Consider the following 14,772-nt stretch of genomic DNA (forward strand, 5'->3'; position numbering starts at 1 on the left):
TTAACACAGACACTCATAAACGTGTTAGCATACTAGCTAACGCTAATGACTCTAGCGTCATTACATTACGATAGCACGTACAAATGCATGAAAACACTCCTACAGACATCACACATGGGACGGTTTAGTACGTATAACCAGTTTCAGTTATACTGTCAAACCTACAAATGTTGCTTGGAGTGATGAATGAAGAATCCATAAGAGTAGAACGCGATGGACGGCTAGAAGACTTAGCGGCACTCTGGTTGAGAAAAAAAAAAAAGCACTTCTTTAAATGGAAGGACACTGCAGCACCTGCTGTAAGCAAACTCGTCCAAAGATGGCGCCATAGCACAAACAATAAAACACCCTCTGTGTTTTTGCTTGTTTTTTTTAAATATTTTTTTTATTATGGCCGCCAGCGAAGAAAAATTTATAAATTATCCGCTCGGTCTTATAAGCCACAAGGTTCAAAGTGTAGGAAAAATATAGCTGCTTTTAGTCTGGAATATCCGTTATTTCATAAATCTCGTATTTGTCAAGATATTTACACAAAGTTTGAAATTCTTGGCAGAGAAATCTTTTATGTCGCCCTGTCGATAATTGGTTGATCTCTTACTGTACGGTACATACATTGTCCAACTTTGCTGAAATGTAATGTCATGCTTTTGCACGCTGTCTTCCAGGGAGGAGCAATGGCCGGACATGTTGCCTGTCTCTCCAGTATGACCCAGGGAAAGGTAAAAAAATGAAAACATAAAAACGCCTAAATAATTATAGTAGGCAGCTTTAGTTTTTGTAGTGCTTTATCACATTGCATATATTATGTGGCAAAGCTATACTATAAGGGGATTAGTTCCCACGATACAAGATTTTTTTTTTTTTTTTCAGAGCAGTGTACAGTAGTTTCTGATGTGTTCGCAATTAAACATGTTTTCTTTTTAAATCTATTTGCTGACAGAGGGCGCTGCTGTACAGTGGAGTGAACCAGCTGGCCAATGGGAGACACTCTGGAGAGGATGCTCAGAGGAATGCGCTGAAGACCATGCAGCGAGCTGTGCTGCTCTGTCCTGGTACATTTACGAACACATTGCAACTTGCATAGATACACGCAACAGTCTTAGCGGAGCCGATATGTTGCATAGTTCCATGCTGTTTATGGGGCTTTTCAGAAGCATTCTTTCATTTAATGGAGGCCTTTACATTACATGTAATGATTTTGTTAAAGTCTTAAAATTCCTCTGCTTACAGATGATCCATCTGCATGGGCAGGATTAATGGCTGCCTGTCACACAGAAAACACTTCCTCTTATCTCCGTGGCTCAGCTGCTTGTAGGCAGGGTCTAGAGCAAACCTTAATGTCAGTGGTTTCTGAGAAAGGTATGCGTGTTTATTTTTAGCCATATTGTATATGCATTTGCTAGTTAAAAATAGTACTGCAGCTGTACTCAATGTTGTGTCCTGTATTGGTCACATTTGAACTGTTTCTTGGTACCTGGTCATTTATACTGGTACTCAATGGTACCAATTTCTGTATTTTTGTGTGTTAATACATGTTAATTGCTTTATAATAACATTTTATTTTATAATGAACATTTTACAGTGATCTGATTATGGTAACTGTGCTGTCCTTGTTTTCTGATTACATTTGAGTCTTATTTGCAATGCAGTTGCCAAGATATTAGATGGCAGTACTGTATAGGCTATTTATGGTATGCCTAAATAGGAAGTAGCTTTTTCCAGAAAGATTAATGTGTTATGTTGTCCCCTACAAATTGTTTATACTGTTCGTATTGTGCTTTTAACATTTGTCTTAGTTGTAGTTTTTATTACCAAATTTGAAGGTGTTGAAATCGCCATGTAAAATTGCTAATGCTAATTGTAGCCTGTCTGTGGTGAATCCAATGTAAATTAGCATCAAGCTCGCACATTTTGGAATAGTGGAGCCTTACTTTTTGTTCGAGTGTTTTCTTCCAAGTATACTTCCTTTGTTGGTGTTAAAAATGGCAACATTATTTAGAGGGAGCTTGGCTGAGTGCTGCCGAAATGATTGTTTCCTTGAGCCAATGTTTAGTCTGCACCTGGATGTGACGTCACGTGCAACAAAAGTATCAAAATATGGCACCATTTGATTTTATGTGAATCGAGACCCGGTAGTACCGAGAGATATCGGGCGGTGCTTATAAAAGTACTGAATTCGGTATCGATCCCTAATTTCAGTTTACACTGCTAAGACTTTTCTGTATTTCAGTGCGCAGCGTTGAGACAGAGCGGCCCTTAGCCCAGAGTCTAGAAAAATGGGTACTCCAACAGGCAGTGAGTGGCCTCTTGCTAAGCGGACAGCTAGATCAGGCAGAAGCACTCTGCTCACAGGTAATATTTTTTTCAGTTTAAAACAGGGTTCATTCCAATCTAGACAATGTAAACAGTGATTATGCATTGGTGTTTGTTCTGTCGGTCATTATCGGTTGTCCTTTGCTCGATTCCAGGTGCTGAACGTGTCCCCAGAGCGTCCCGCAATCATGTTGTCACTCAGACAAGTGCAGTGTCAGCGTCTCCTTGAGACTCGCGGCGGTTCTCTCCTCTCAGAGTCCATGCTGGAGCAGCTCAGCAATGCTGTGATGCTAAACCCCTCCAATATTGGGGCATTGCACGTAAGATGATCTCTCACTGTCACCATTAGGCTGTTTTGAATCACGTCTTTGTTCGCACACTTAATTTTTGCTCTACTTGTATTGTGTTTTCTGGTGGTATGTTGGGGCATTATGACTGCAGACTTAACTAATACTTACTAAATGTAAAATTGACTATATTAAGGACTACAGTGACAATATCAAAATTTTCTGGTGGTATGTTGGGGCATTATGACTGCAGACTTAACTAATACTTACTAAATGTAAAATTGACTATATTAAGGACTACAGTGACAATATCAAAATATCATTGCTGCTTATTTCTCTTTAATTAATGATAAAAAGATACTACAGTTTAAAGGTACTGCAAGAAATACATCTTGTAAGTATGCAATGGTGTACTTTTCAGTTATTAGAACCAAACGTATTACTGTTATAAACTAGGGGTGTCCCGATACAATTTAAACACTTCTGATATGATACCGACATTAGAGCCTTGAGTATTGGCCAGTACGATATCAGCACAATTCATAGTACAGTGGAACCTTGATTTGCCAACTTACTGTAATTGTTTTTTAAACAGGGTTTGTAAATCCAAAAGTTTGTATAGCGAAGCAAATTTTTTAATTAGAAACAATGTAAATATGAATAATGGGTTTCAGCCTTGACAAAAGTCCATATTTTTAATGAAGGTTTTTATACTTTGAACACACTATTAAGTGCTATACAGTACTGTATATCCAACAAACATAACAAGAAGGTGATGAATCGTGCATCCATCCATGCATTTTCTACCGCTTGTCCCTTTCGGGGTCGCAGGGGGTGCAGGAGCCTATCTCAGCTGCATTCGGGTAGACTGTCCTCTAATTAACAAGCCAAAACAACAATGATAAGCTAAACTGTGTACGCGCTGCTCTGCCAACACACACACGCACACACACAGAAATCCCTTTGGTGTCCTCACAAATGACCAGAAATCACAAAAAAACTTAACTTTAACAACCGTACTGCTACAATAATATACATTTTGACAAGTAGAATCCACTTTTAGTACATTAACATTGGCAAAGGGGACGCTCACACGGGGAGAGAAAAGAGCAGACGGGTGGAAAGGGAGGGTGGTTCGCACAAAGAGTGAAAGAGAGTGTATATTTGGCACAATCTAAAAGTTTGTAAACAGAAAAGTTTGCAAATAAAGGGGTTTGTAAGTCAATGTTCCACTTAGGGATGTCCCGATCCAGGTTTTTGCACTTCCGATCCGATATCGATATTGTTTTTGCATTTCCGATCCGATACCGATACTGACTGATACCGATACTGACCGATACTGGCCTATCCGAGCATGTATTAAAGTTTAAAGTTATTTAGCCTACTTAGTTGTCAGAATCATGTTGAAAAGGGTTTTAGTACTCTTGATAACAACTAGCCAGCTGAATTAGGGGAGTTTGAATAATACACAATGGTTGGTAACAAGAAACTGACCTGTTTATTCAAGGATAAACACAAAATAGACAAAATTATACATGACAAACAGAAATGGCATCATTGAACTTGGGCTGGGTGACATGGCCTTTTTTTAATATTGCGATATTTTAAGGCCATATTGCGATACACAATATATATCTCGATATTATTTTGCCTTAGCCTTGAATGAACACTTGATGCATATAATCACAGCAGTATGATGATTTTATGTGTTTTGATTAATTGATTGAGACTTTTATTAGTAGGTTGCACAGTGAAGTACATATTCCGTACAATTGACCACTAAATGGTAACACCCCAATAAGTTTTTCAACTTGTTTAAGACGGGGTCCACTTAAATTGATTCATGGGACGGCGTGGCGCAGTGGAAGAATGGCCGTGCGCGACCCGAGGGTCCCTGGTTCAATCCCCACCTAGTACCAACCTCGTCATGTCCGTTGTGTCCTGAGCAAGACACTTCACCCTTGCTCCTGATGGGTGCTGGTTAGCGCCTTGCATGGCAGCTCCCTCCATCAGTGTGTGTGAATGGGTAAATGTGGAAGTAGTGTCAAAGCGCTTTGAGTACCTTGAAGGTAGAAAAGCGCTATACAAGTACAACCCATTTATTTATTTATTTATGATACAGATATATACTATTTTGATGGTGTGGAGTCTGGACGTGTGGCACCGAATGGAGATAAGCGTCTCGACAGACGTCACAATATTTGAACAATGATGACGAAAACTGTTGTCTCTGTCGTGTCCGTGTGTCGAAAATTGTTATGCGCTTATTTTTTTATTTGATTTTGTGCATGGCATAGATTTGCCGTGCGCAGAGGACGCTTGAGCAGGCGCGCACCTTAGCAGCTGCGCTAGCATCACAGCTAACGTTAGCCATGCCGCTACCTCGCTCTCTGCTGGGAGAGGACGTATACGTATGTGACGTATGACGTGACAGTATGTGACGTGACAGTATGTGACGTGACAGTATGTGACGTGTGTAAGAAGGTGCGCTCGCTGTCTGTGAGAGGGAGACACAGGAAAGAGTGAGAAGAGCCTGTCGTGTAATGCCAGCAGCTAAAAGCAACTGCGTGAGAATTGTGGATGTGTTGAAGGTGTGCTGGAAAATGCGGAACGGAAATTACGGAGCAGCAGAAAAGTGGAATGTATTATTTAAATAGGTGCGTTGGAAAACACGGACCGTTTTTTTTTTTTTTTTAAACTGGATCTGGATCGGCATTTTCCCATGCCTTGCCGATACGCAATTTTTGGCAAATATCGGCAGCCGATCCGATCCAAATATCGGATCGGGACATCCCTAGTTCCACTGTACATACTCTCACCATTTTGTAGTGTAAAATGTTAGAAAAAGCTTGATAAAGTTAAATAAATTACTCAGAGAACGGATTAACCAAAGAAATCAAGCAAAGCACCAATATGATTCAGTTGAAGAGACTGTTCAAACGACAAGTGTTCACACAGTACACAAAACAACAATTATGATGAACATCTTGAACCCTTTTTTTTTCTTTTGAGATAAAGATTATTTATGTATTTGATATTTGTTTACTTACTATGGTAACCTCACTCTCGCCAGACATTGTAGTTCGTTGAGCTCCACACAAGGATTTGGGCTCGAGGTCATTGCAAACTCCTTCCAGATAGCAAAAAATAATGAATTAATCAGGAACGCCGGGCGGGATTTCATAGATGTGACGTAGCGCCGAAGGGACTGTTTGATTCAAACAACAATGGCGGCACGGAGCGAGGAGTCGTGTGCTGACATTGATTCTGCTAAAGCAAATGTTTTGCGACATTAATCGAATATTAATTATTTAAAAGATGAAGAGAGAACGGTTTTGAAGGCATTTATTGGTGGCAAGGATGTTTTGGCTCTTCTTCCGACCTGGTTTGGATTTCCCAGTGTCCCTCTCATCAGCATCACGGGTTGATTTCCATGTGAGTGGTTGAAGTAGCACGTCTTTCAAGATAACGGACAAGTGGTTTATCCAATCACATACAATTATTTTTTCACAAGGCCCCGCCTTCTGAAATACATCTCCTATTGAGAACTCCCAGATCAATGTGTGGAGCTCAGCGAACGACAAGGATCTGGCAAGAATCAGGTTATTACTATGGTATATTATTTATTTATTCACTGTTCTGTTACAGAGAACAAGGAAATGGGTTAAAATTGCTATGGTATGAAAAGGGGTAGTATTAAATAAGCTCTGCTTCTTCCTCCTCCTTTTCGGACGTGCTGTAATGAAACAACTGGAAATAAGTGATGCATTACATTGTATATCGTATGCATGTTCCAAATAAACTGGAACTGAACTGAACAATAGCAGATATGAAAAACACTTCACCTTATGACTTTTGTTTTCTTTATATTTGAAGGGGTGTAGTAATTTGTTTTTTAGCGACACCTACAATTATTCATGACATGTTAGTGCACACTAACTAATACGCTTCTACCTCGGAGACTTTGTGTCTGTAAGTAATATGTAACTATTACTTGTTTATACTTACAACTGTTGTTTTAAAACTGCAATATTGTTTTTTTGTTATTGTTGATGGCATCAGACCGATGTCTGTTATCAATATCGTATCGGGACACCCCTAATATAAACTCCTGTGTCCTCATCACAATTTCTTTACAATCTTCCAGTGGTTGGCTGCCGTGTACTGCAGCCAGGGTCTGCTGGTCCAGGCAGTCATGGCGCTCAAACACAGCTTGCAGCTTTCCTCGCAGCTCGGCCTGCACAGCAGCCAAGTAGCCAGTCTGCTGCGACTCGCCCTGGTAGCCCTGCGGCCCTGCATGGTGAGATTGGTCATGAGCTCTTTCTAAAACCATCTACAGCCAATCGGCCATCACCGCCGTGACTTGCCCTCGTTCGTCCTCGCCTCTGTGGATGTTTGTTTTCTAAACTTCACAGGCAGGAGTCCCAGGAAACGACCAGATAGATCTCGTCGGACAAGCCACTACAGAGGCCCTGAAGCTGGGATCGTCGCTCCCTGTGGCTGTGCTCTTTCAGGCCCTGCTCCAGTACATTACCCAAAAAAATAAAAGGTAGGGGCTCTGCATTATTCTATCATGGATATTTAATCAATGTTCCAGTTAAATATGAATGATCTATTTCAGGTTCAAACTATTTCCTCCATAAAACCTTTACATTTACTCTCTCTGTGTTCTAAATAGTAAAAACCTGCTAGTATGAGGCGGCTAATAATGCAGGTAATGGTAATTCATCTATTCCACCTATAAAGCCCTTTAAAAAAACGGCAGCAACGTTTTGTTACATGCCTTGACCTGCTAATTAACCAAGTTATAGCGATATTGTTATTGTAAGAGCTAATGCAGAGGAACTACTTTTCTGGCATCACCTTGCTCACACCGACCACAAGCGAGTAGCCAGTTACTAGCTACCTTGAGCTGCTAATAACATTGGTTGCAACCAGTGTTGGGACTAACGCGTTACAAAGTAACGCGTTACTGTAACGCCGTTAGTTTCGGCGGTAACTAGTAATCTAACGCGTTATTTTTTTTTTTCAGTAATTTAGTTACCGTTACTACATGATGTGTTATTGCGTTATTTTACGTTACTTTTGATGTAGTATCGGCTAGAAACAGAAGCGCTGCGGTGTCGTTCTTCTGAATCTTCCTCTGTCACAAGCCGGAGAGAAGAAAAGAGGCGCGGTCTAGGTGTGTGTGTGTGTGTGTGTGGGGAGGCACACAAGTGGAAAAAAAAAGTTGTTGGCACGTTCAGTCCACACACAGCGTGGTCATGGCGAGCGGAGTAATGGAGGAGCTTGAACGCCCCCGCCATTGAATCGGTGTGTTTATAAGTGCAGACTCGGTTGTGCAAAACGAGGGTTTTAAACACATGCTGAACGTGCTTGAACCACGTTACGACATCCCGTCGCGCACCCACTTCAGCAATAAGATTGTGCCAGATCTTTATGAGCAGGAGAAGAAAAAAGTTGTGGATGAACTATCCCGAGCATCAGCTGTTGCGCTCATGACAGACGGGTGGACGTCCAGCGGAACTATAAGCGTTCATTTCATCACAGCAGACTGGGAGATGAGAAGACACGCCCCCTCTACGAGAGTCACCTTGCGCAGGTGCTGACACAAGCAGTGGAGGAATGGAAGATAAAGATATCCCAGTCACACGTGATAATGCCAAAAATCAAATAATTACAGAGGACTGGGACCACAGATAGGTGCTTTGCACATGTAGTGAATTTGGCATCACAGAAGGGAATCTCAGTCAATAGGATGGAGCGCCTCTTTGGGAGGATCAGGAAGGTTTCTTACTTCCACCCAAGCACAACAGCTGCTCATGTGCTTAAGACAAAGCAAGAAATGCTAAAGCTGCCTGCTCATACATGATGTCCCAACGAGGTGGAACTCCATTTATGATATGTTGGAGTGTCATGTCTGTATTGTCATGTTTTGTTTTAAGTCATGTTTTGTTTAGTTTCTGTCTTTTCACTCCCTTGTCTGGTCACCATAGCAACCATTAGTTTTCACCTGTCACGTCACGCACCTGTTTCACGTTTTGAGTCACGCACCTGCTTTCACTAATCATGTCCATAGTATTTAAGTTAATTCATTTTCTGTTGTTCGGCCTGACGACAACCCCGCATTTATGCCCCCTGTCACACTCTGTCCTCCGCTGCGCACTTCATGTCCATGCCAAGTAAGTTTTGTTTCGATTCATGCCACAGTTAGTGTTTTGTTTAATTGTTCATAGTTTTTTGCCCCCGTGCAAGTCTTTTGTTTTCATTAGTCAAGTTTGTACATCCGCCTTGAGCGCGCCTTTTGTTCGTTTGAGTGTTATTATTAAATTATGTATTTACCTTCATGCCGTGACCAGTCCAATTCACTTGCACCTCGGGAGAACAAACCACACCATAGTCCAAGTTCTGACAGGAGCAGCAGGCAGCTATATACTCTGCATTGACCCACAACACCCTGAAGACAAATGTCACCCTGTCTGATGATGATGTGAGAGTGGCAGATGAGGTCCTCCAGGTGCTTAAACCCCTCAAAAGTGTTCCATCTCTACTGAGCACTGAAACTTCACCATCTGTGTCAATGATCCTGCCACTGAAAACAAGGATTCTACAATCCATGGCTCCAAGTGTGGAAGACAGCAGCATCACTCCAGATGTCAGGCTTTATTTCACTACCTATTAGAGATACGCGGTTTGCGGACACAACCGCGGAGTCCGCGGATTATCCGCGGATCGGGCGGATGAAATTAAAAAAAATACGATTTTATCCGCGCGCGGGTCGGGTCGGGTGGATTAATTATATATATATATATATATATATATATTTTTTTTTTTGTTTTTTTTTGCGGGTGGCAGTTAAACCAATTCGGAAATATATATACATAGTTAAATGTTGTTACCCACATACGAAAAACGAGCAGGCACCTGCTGCATATGCCACAACAGAAGAAAAAAAAAGAAAAGAGATGGACACTTTTACGGAGCGGAGAAGGGACGCCTCGCCGGGGTCCGGGACCGAGGCCCCTTCCCCCGAGAGGGCCCCACCGGGAGCCGTAGCTGAGGCGATCCGCGAGAAGGGCCCGACGCACGTCCAGGGTCACTACCGCGCCCACCGCACCGACACCCCGCCTCGTCCGCCTTCGCCGCGGCCGGCGTCACGCGCAGCAGGTAAGCAGCTTACCTGCCCGCCACCCCCGTGGCCGGGGGCTCGTAACAGGGGTCACTCCGCGCGCTCCGCCCGCGCAGCTTACCTGCCCGCCACCCCTGTTGCCGGGGGCGCGTAACAGGGGTCACTCCGCGCGCAGTGCGCTCACGAAAGGGGTGGGGCTCACCCTGGTTGATATAGAGAGCAGGACGGTGGCCATGGAAGTCGGAACCCGCTAAGGAGTGTGTAACAACCCACCTGCCGAATCAACTAGCCCTGAAAATGGATGGCGCTGGAGCGTCGGGCCCATATACGCGGCCGTCGCCGGCAGCGAGACGCGCTTGGAGGGGCGCTCAGCGCGGCTCCCATATGATTGCGCACTGGTGTGCGTCTGGGTCGTGACAGCGTGGCACACGAAAGTCTGTGCTGCTTTCTTTAACAGGCAAAAGCTTTATAACCTCAGTGAGGTTATAAAGCTTGCGCACCAAACACGAAGCAAGGCCATGGTGCAGGAGAACAAAGGACTTCTTTCATTTAAGGTTTGTGATAAACCATCAAACTCATTCGTTAAAAGGACTCTATAGTAATATAAAGCGAATTTTGCTGGACATTATCATGCAATTTTTTTTTGGGACCGCGATCACCGCGTAATGATTTTTAAAGGTTGCATTACAAACATGTAACTGTCCCATGTGATCAGCCAGTGCGATTGGAAATCCATGCTCAATTATTGCCTCCGTAAATAAAACTTCGGCATTTATCACATCCAAAGAATCTGTTTGGGCGACGAAAAACGTTGAAAGTTTTCCACTTGTATCGCTAGCAACGGCATTAGACTTGTGTTTTTTTGTCCCAACGTGGTCTTTTACATGGCTAATTCCTCCGTGTCCGATCGAAAAATCTTGTCTGCACAAGGTGCAATTCGCGTAGTTTTCACCCTTTTTTTTTTTTTTAATTAATGAAAAACCCGGAATAGGTTGATGAAAACCGTACGAATTACGGGAAAACCGGAGTAGTTGGCAGGCTCACTAATGCCTTGCATCATCTATATTAGATCGGGCGGATGGCGGGCGGGTGCAGTTCTGATCAAACGTTACATCGGGTGGATGGCGGATGGTTGACGACTTTCTGACACGGTTGCGGATGAAATAAATTGCCTATCCGCGCATCTCTACTACCTATGTTTCAAGGAAGATGATGTTTCTTCTTATGTTGCACTTAAACTTGTTTTTTATTAATGGTCATTGGTCCAAGTTTAAAGAAAGGAGGAATGCCTTTTTATGTTGCACTGTTTTTCATTAATTATGTTAAAAGGAAAATAAAAATGCATGTCAAGTTGATCAACAGATTGTATTATTCTCCAGTGCAATAACAGTACTGAAATGAAGGCAAAAAGGGCATTAATGGGAGCTTTAAAAAAAAAAGAAGAAAAAAAGAAGTAACTAAATAGTTACTTTTCACAGTAACGCATTACTTTTTGGTGTAAGTAACTGAGTTAGTAACTGAGTTACTTTTGAAATAAAGTAACTAGTAACTGTAACTAGTTACTGGTTTTCAGTAACTAACCCAACACTGGTTGCAACCCACCATGAAATAAAGACAAAAACATTTGATTTAGCTGCTTCTGCGGCTGCTGTATTGTCTTTAAGTTAATGCTAGGTTATAAACCATGTATCATATGTATAGTAGAAGGTTGTGGCACCAAGCCAGGACATTGGTCATCTTCTGAAAATCCACACGCTACCAACTTGATACTATATGGCTCTCAACAAATGGAATGCATCTTAAGGTCCAACAACGTCGCTCAAAAGGAGAAGTGAATTTAGTAGCTCAAGGAGAGCACAAGTGCTGAAAGATACAAGCATCCCAGTTGGAGCTGACATTGTAAGTCAATGCTTTATATTTTTATTTGAACCATTTAGCAATAGTGCCACATGATAACGCTTTATGGCTCTGAATTCCGCCATTAGTGGCAGCAAATTCAGAAAGTGCTCTCTTTGTTGTTGTTGACGAAAGTAGTGATCGTTGCGTTCTGTAAAGTCAATGTGCCCAGGAAAGATGTTACGCTAATGATTAAAATGACCAAAATATTGTAATTACTACATGTTGTTATGCATATGTCTGTTACTACATTGCACACATACTTACAGCATGTACACAAAAATGTTTTTTAAAAGGCTTTATGGTCGTAATAGATCAGGGGTGTCAAACTCAAATACATAGTGGGCCAAAATTTAAAACTGAACAAAGCCACGGGCCAAGGTTGAACAAATGAACCTTTTAATAGGGACCCAAACAAGTTTTGCATTGAATATTGAACAAGCAAGGCTTATATAACTTTATAGTGACATGCAAAATCGAGTTTCAAATAATAATAATAATAATAATAAAAAAATATCAATGGCATATCAAATACAATTTAAATACAAATGTAATGCCTCTTTTCTATTTGCAGCCTTCTCAGGTAAATATCAACATTAACTTTTTCCACAGGCTAATACATTTGAAAATAAAATAACAATGAATAAAACAACCATTCGGGACTTTAAACTGCTCAGTTTGCAACACACTGATCTAATCTGATGTGCCCAAGCCAGATACCTGCCATCTTTTCTTGGATGCTAGTTCATTAATGTCGGGGCTCAGGCTTTGAGCTGAGGCAACCTTCATTATCGAAAGAAGTTGTTCATCAGTCATTATATCTCGTCCACCCGGACCGCAGTCTTGGGGATCGTCCCTTAAATGCACTGCCTTTAACGTACTCTACGAGCTATCGTCACGTCCGCTTTTCATCCATTCTAACATCGTTCAGACTCAGTCACAAGATATGTGCGGCTTCTGTACACACACACACACACACACACACAAGTGAATGCAACGCATACTTCATCAACAGCGATACAGGTTACACTGAGGGTGCCAGTACAAAAAACTTTAACACTGTTAGAAATATACACCACACTGTGAATCCACACCAAACAACAATGACAAACACATTTCGGGAGAACATCCGCACCGTAACACAACATAAACACAACAGAACAAATACCCAGAATCCTTTGCAGCACTAACTCTTCCGGGACGCTACAAAATACACCCCCGCTACCACCAAATCCCCCCCCCCCCCCCCCCCCACACACACACACACACACCTTGGAAGAGTTAGTGCTGCAAAGGGTTCTGGGTATTTGTTCTGTTGTGTGTATGTTGTGTTACGGTGCGGTTGTTCTCCTGAAATGTGTTTGTCATTCTTGTTTAGTGTGGATTCACAGTGTGGCGTATATTTCTATCAGTGTTCAAAGTTTTTTATTCGGCTGCCCTCAGTGTAACCTGTATCGCTGTTGATGAAGTATGCGTTGCATTCAATTGTGTGTGCGTGCAGAAGCCGCACATGTTATGTGACTGGACCAGCACTCGTTGGACTGGCTGAAAAGCAGACGTGACGATTTTCGGAAGGGGCGCTGAAGTTTGGAAGACTCCCGGGAGGGTTGGCAAGTATGAGAATTAGCGGTGAATGTGGTGTTACCGCGGCACCGCCGCAATATAGCTTTAGTGTTAATTTGATATCGCCTCAAGGGCCAAGTGAAATTACACAGCGGGCCAAATTTGGCCCGCGGGCCAGAGTTTGACACCCATGTAATAGATCGTATCCTCATTACCTCGCACAGTTTTTCACTATTTAGAACGCAGAGAAAAGGGAAAGACGTGTTCTTGTCTCACATTTGAAGATGACGGGCAACATTTTTTTTAAAGTGCAGTTTTTCTTTAATAGATGATTTTTTTCCAACTTTTTAGGGGCTTACATCATCCTTTGATGCCTCTTTCAAATGATCTGCAGGACTTGAGCCTGAACATTGAGCGTCAGTGCCGAATCCTGTCACTTTCAACAATAGTTTCCTCTGCAACATGCATTGTCATCTTGCTCTTTATAAGATCCCAAGATAAAAAAGTAGGTTTTCCCTCACGGCTGAATAAGCCCTCTTTGGTGAGACCGTGTAGAGATCCAGAGGCTAATAGGATGTACACGTCTTTCTTGACCACAACTGAACTCACACGGCCAACCATCAAACGCCTTCCGAGGAGGAAACAATTGACTCCCGCAATTCCCATCGGGCCCTTTTCTTACTCTCTCTTTCTACTCTGGGCTGCCTTTCATTGGATAATAGACACAAATGCTGCATGCTATCATTGCTATGCTGCCAATTATACTGTGTGTGGGGTTTTCTTCTTCCGTCTGTCCTTTACAGAGAAACAAGGCGACTGTTAGAGAAGCTGGTTTATGGTCCCTGTCAAGAAGTCTCAGTGACTGTGGTGCAGGTGGCCAGCTGGTACCTGCTCAGACACCTGCATTGCAAAAACGACCAGGAATTCATTCATGTAAAGCACAATGCTAAGTTTTATCTTCACTCTGCACATCCAAGCATGCAAACACTTTCCACCTAATGTGCTGAAATTTTTTTTTCTTTCTGCAGGTTCTTTTGGAGCACGCCAAAAAGAACGGGGACCAAAGACTGCTGGACTTGCATTCGCAGCTTGTTTCTTCATCCTGAATGTTGCCACAGTGCAATTTTTTTTTATATCCGCTAACGCTTCATTTGGCATGGCATGACAGTCTTAAATCAATCAATTCAATATTCAATGGAGTTTTTATTAAAGATCCTGTGTGTTCACATTCAGATTGAAATACATTTTTGATAAATGTAGATTTTTTACATTTGTACATTTCATCTGGGGTTGCCTATTGTCCCTTGAAAAATGGAATCATTGTGTATTGAGCCTGAAAGGTGGCGCAAAAAAATCAGTAAGTTTGTCAAATCAAATGTAAATTAAGTTATTGAATGTCAGGATGCTTTATATCAGGAATGCCTAGAGAGGAGTCTGTGGGCCAAATAATTTTTTTATACAAATTATTTAGTGGGTTGCCACGGCGGGAGACGAAGGACTGGTGTGTTTTCTTTAATGTTAATAATAAAATGTTATGTAGAGGTGTACTTGTAACAATTTTATAGACAAATTATACTATTTATT

The 14,772-nt window shown here is 42.0% G+C and overlaps 1 protein-coding gene across 4 annotated transcripts in view; it reads left to right on the top strand.

The window, feature by feature from the left end:
- Nucleotides 1–14,409, top strand: part of skic3 (SKI3 subunit of superkiller complex) — a 59,239-nt gene extending 44,830 nt beyond the window's left edge. For all 4 annotated transcript variants that reach the window (XM_061986601.2, XM_061986603.1, XM_061986600.1 and 1 more), the window contains exons 33-41: nucleotides 666–719; nucleotides 941–1,052; nucleotides 1,231–1,359; nucleotides 2,231–2,352; nucleotides 2,469–2,633; nucleotides 6,748–6,900; nucleotides 7,016–7,149; nucleotides 13,992–14,121; nucleotides 14,217–14,409. In XM_061986601.2, coding sequence (XP_061842585.1) covers nucleotides 666–719; nucleotides 941–1,052; nucleotides 1,231–1,359; nucleotides 2,231–2,352; nucleotides 2,469–2,633; nucleotides 6,748–6,900; nucleotides 7,016–7,149; nucleotides 13,992–14,121; nucleotides 14,217–14,294 — 1,077 coding nt within the window. In that variant the 3' untranslated portion in view covers nucleotides 14,295–14,409. The remainder of the gene's footprint in view (nucleotides 1–665; nucleotides 720–940; nucleotides 1,053–1,230; nucleotides 1,360–2,230; nucleotides 2,353–2,468; nucleotides 2,634–6,747; nucleotides 6,901–7,015; nucleotides 7,150–13,991; nucleotides 14,122–14,216) is intronic.
- Nucleotides 14,410–14,772: the final 363 nt, after the last annotated feature.

This window comes from Nerophis lumbriciformis, linkage group LG12, assembly GCF_033978685.3.
Source record: "Nerophis lumbriciformis linkage group LG12, RoL_Nlum_v2.1, whole genome shotgun sequence".
In the NCBI taxonomy this organism is placed as follows: domain Eukaryota; kingdom Metazoa; phylum Chordata; class Actinopteri; order Syngnathiformes; family Syngnathidae; genus Nerophis; species Nerophis lumbriciformis.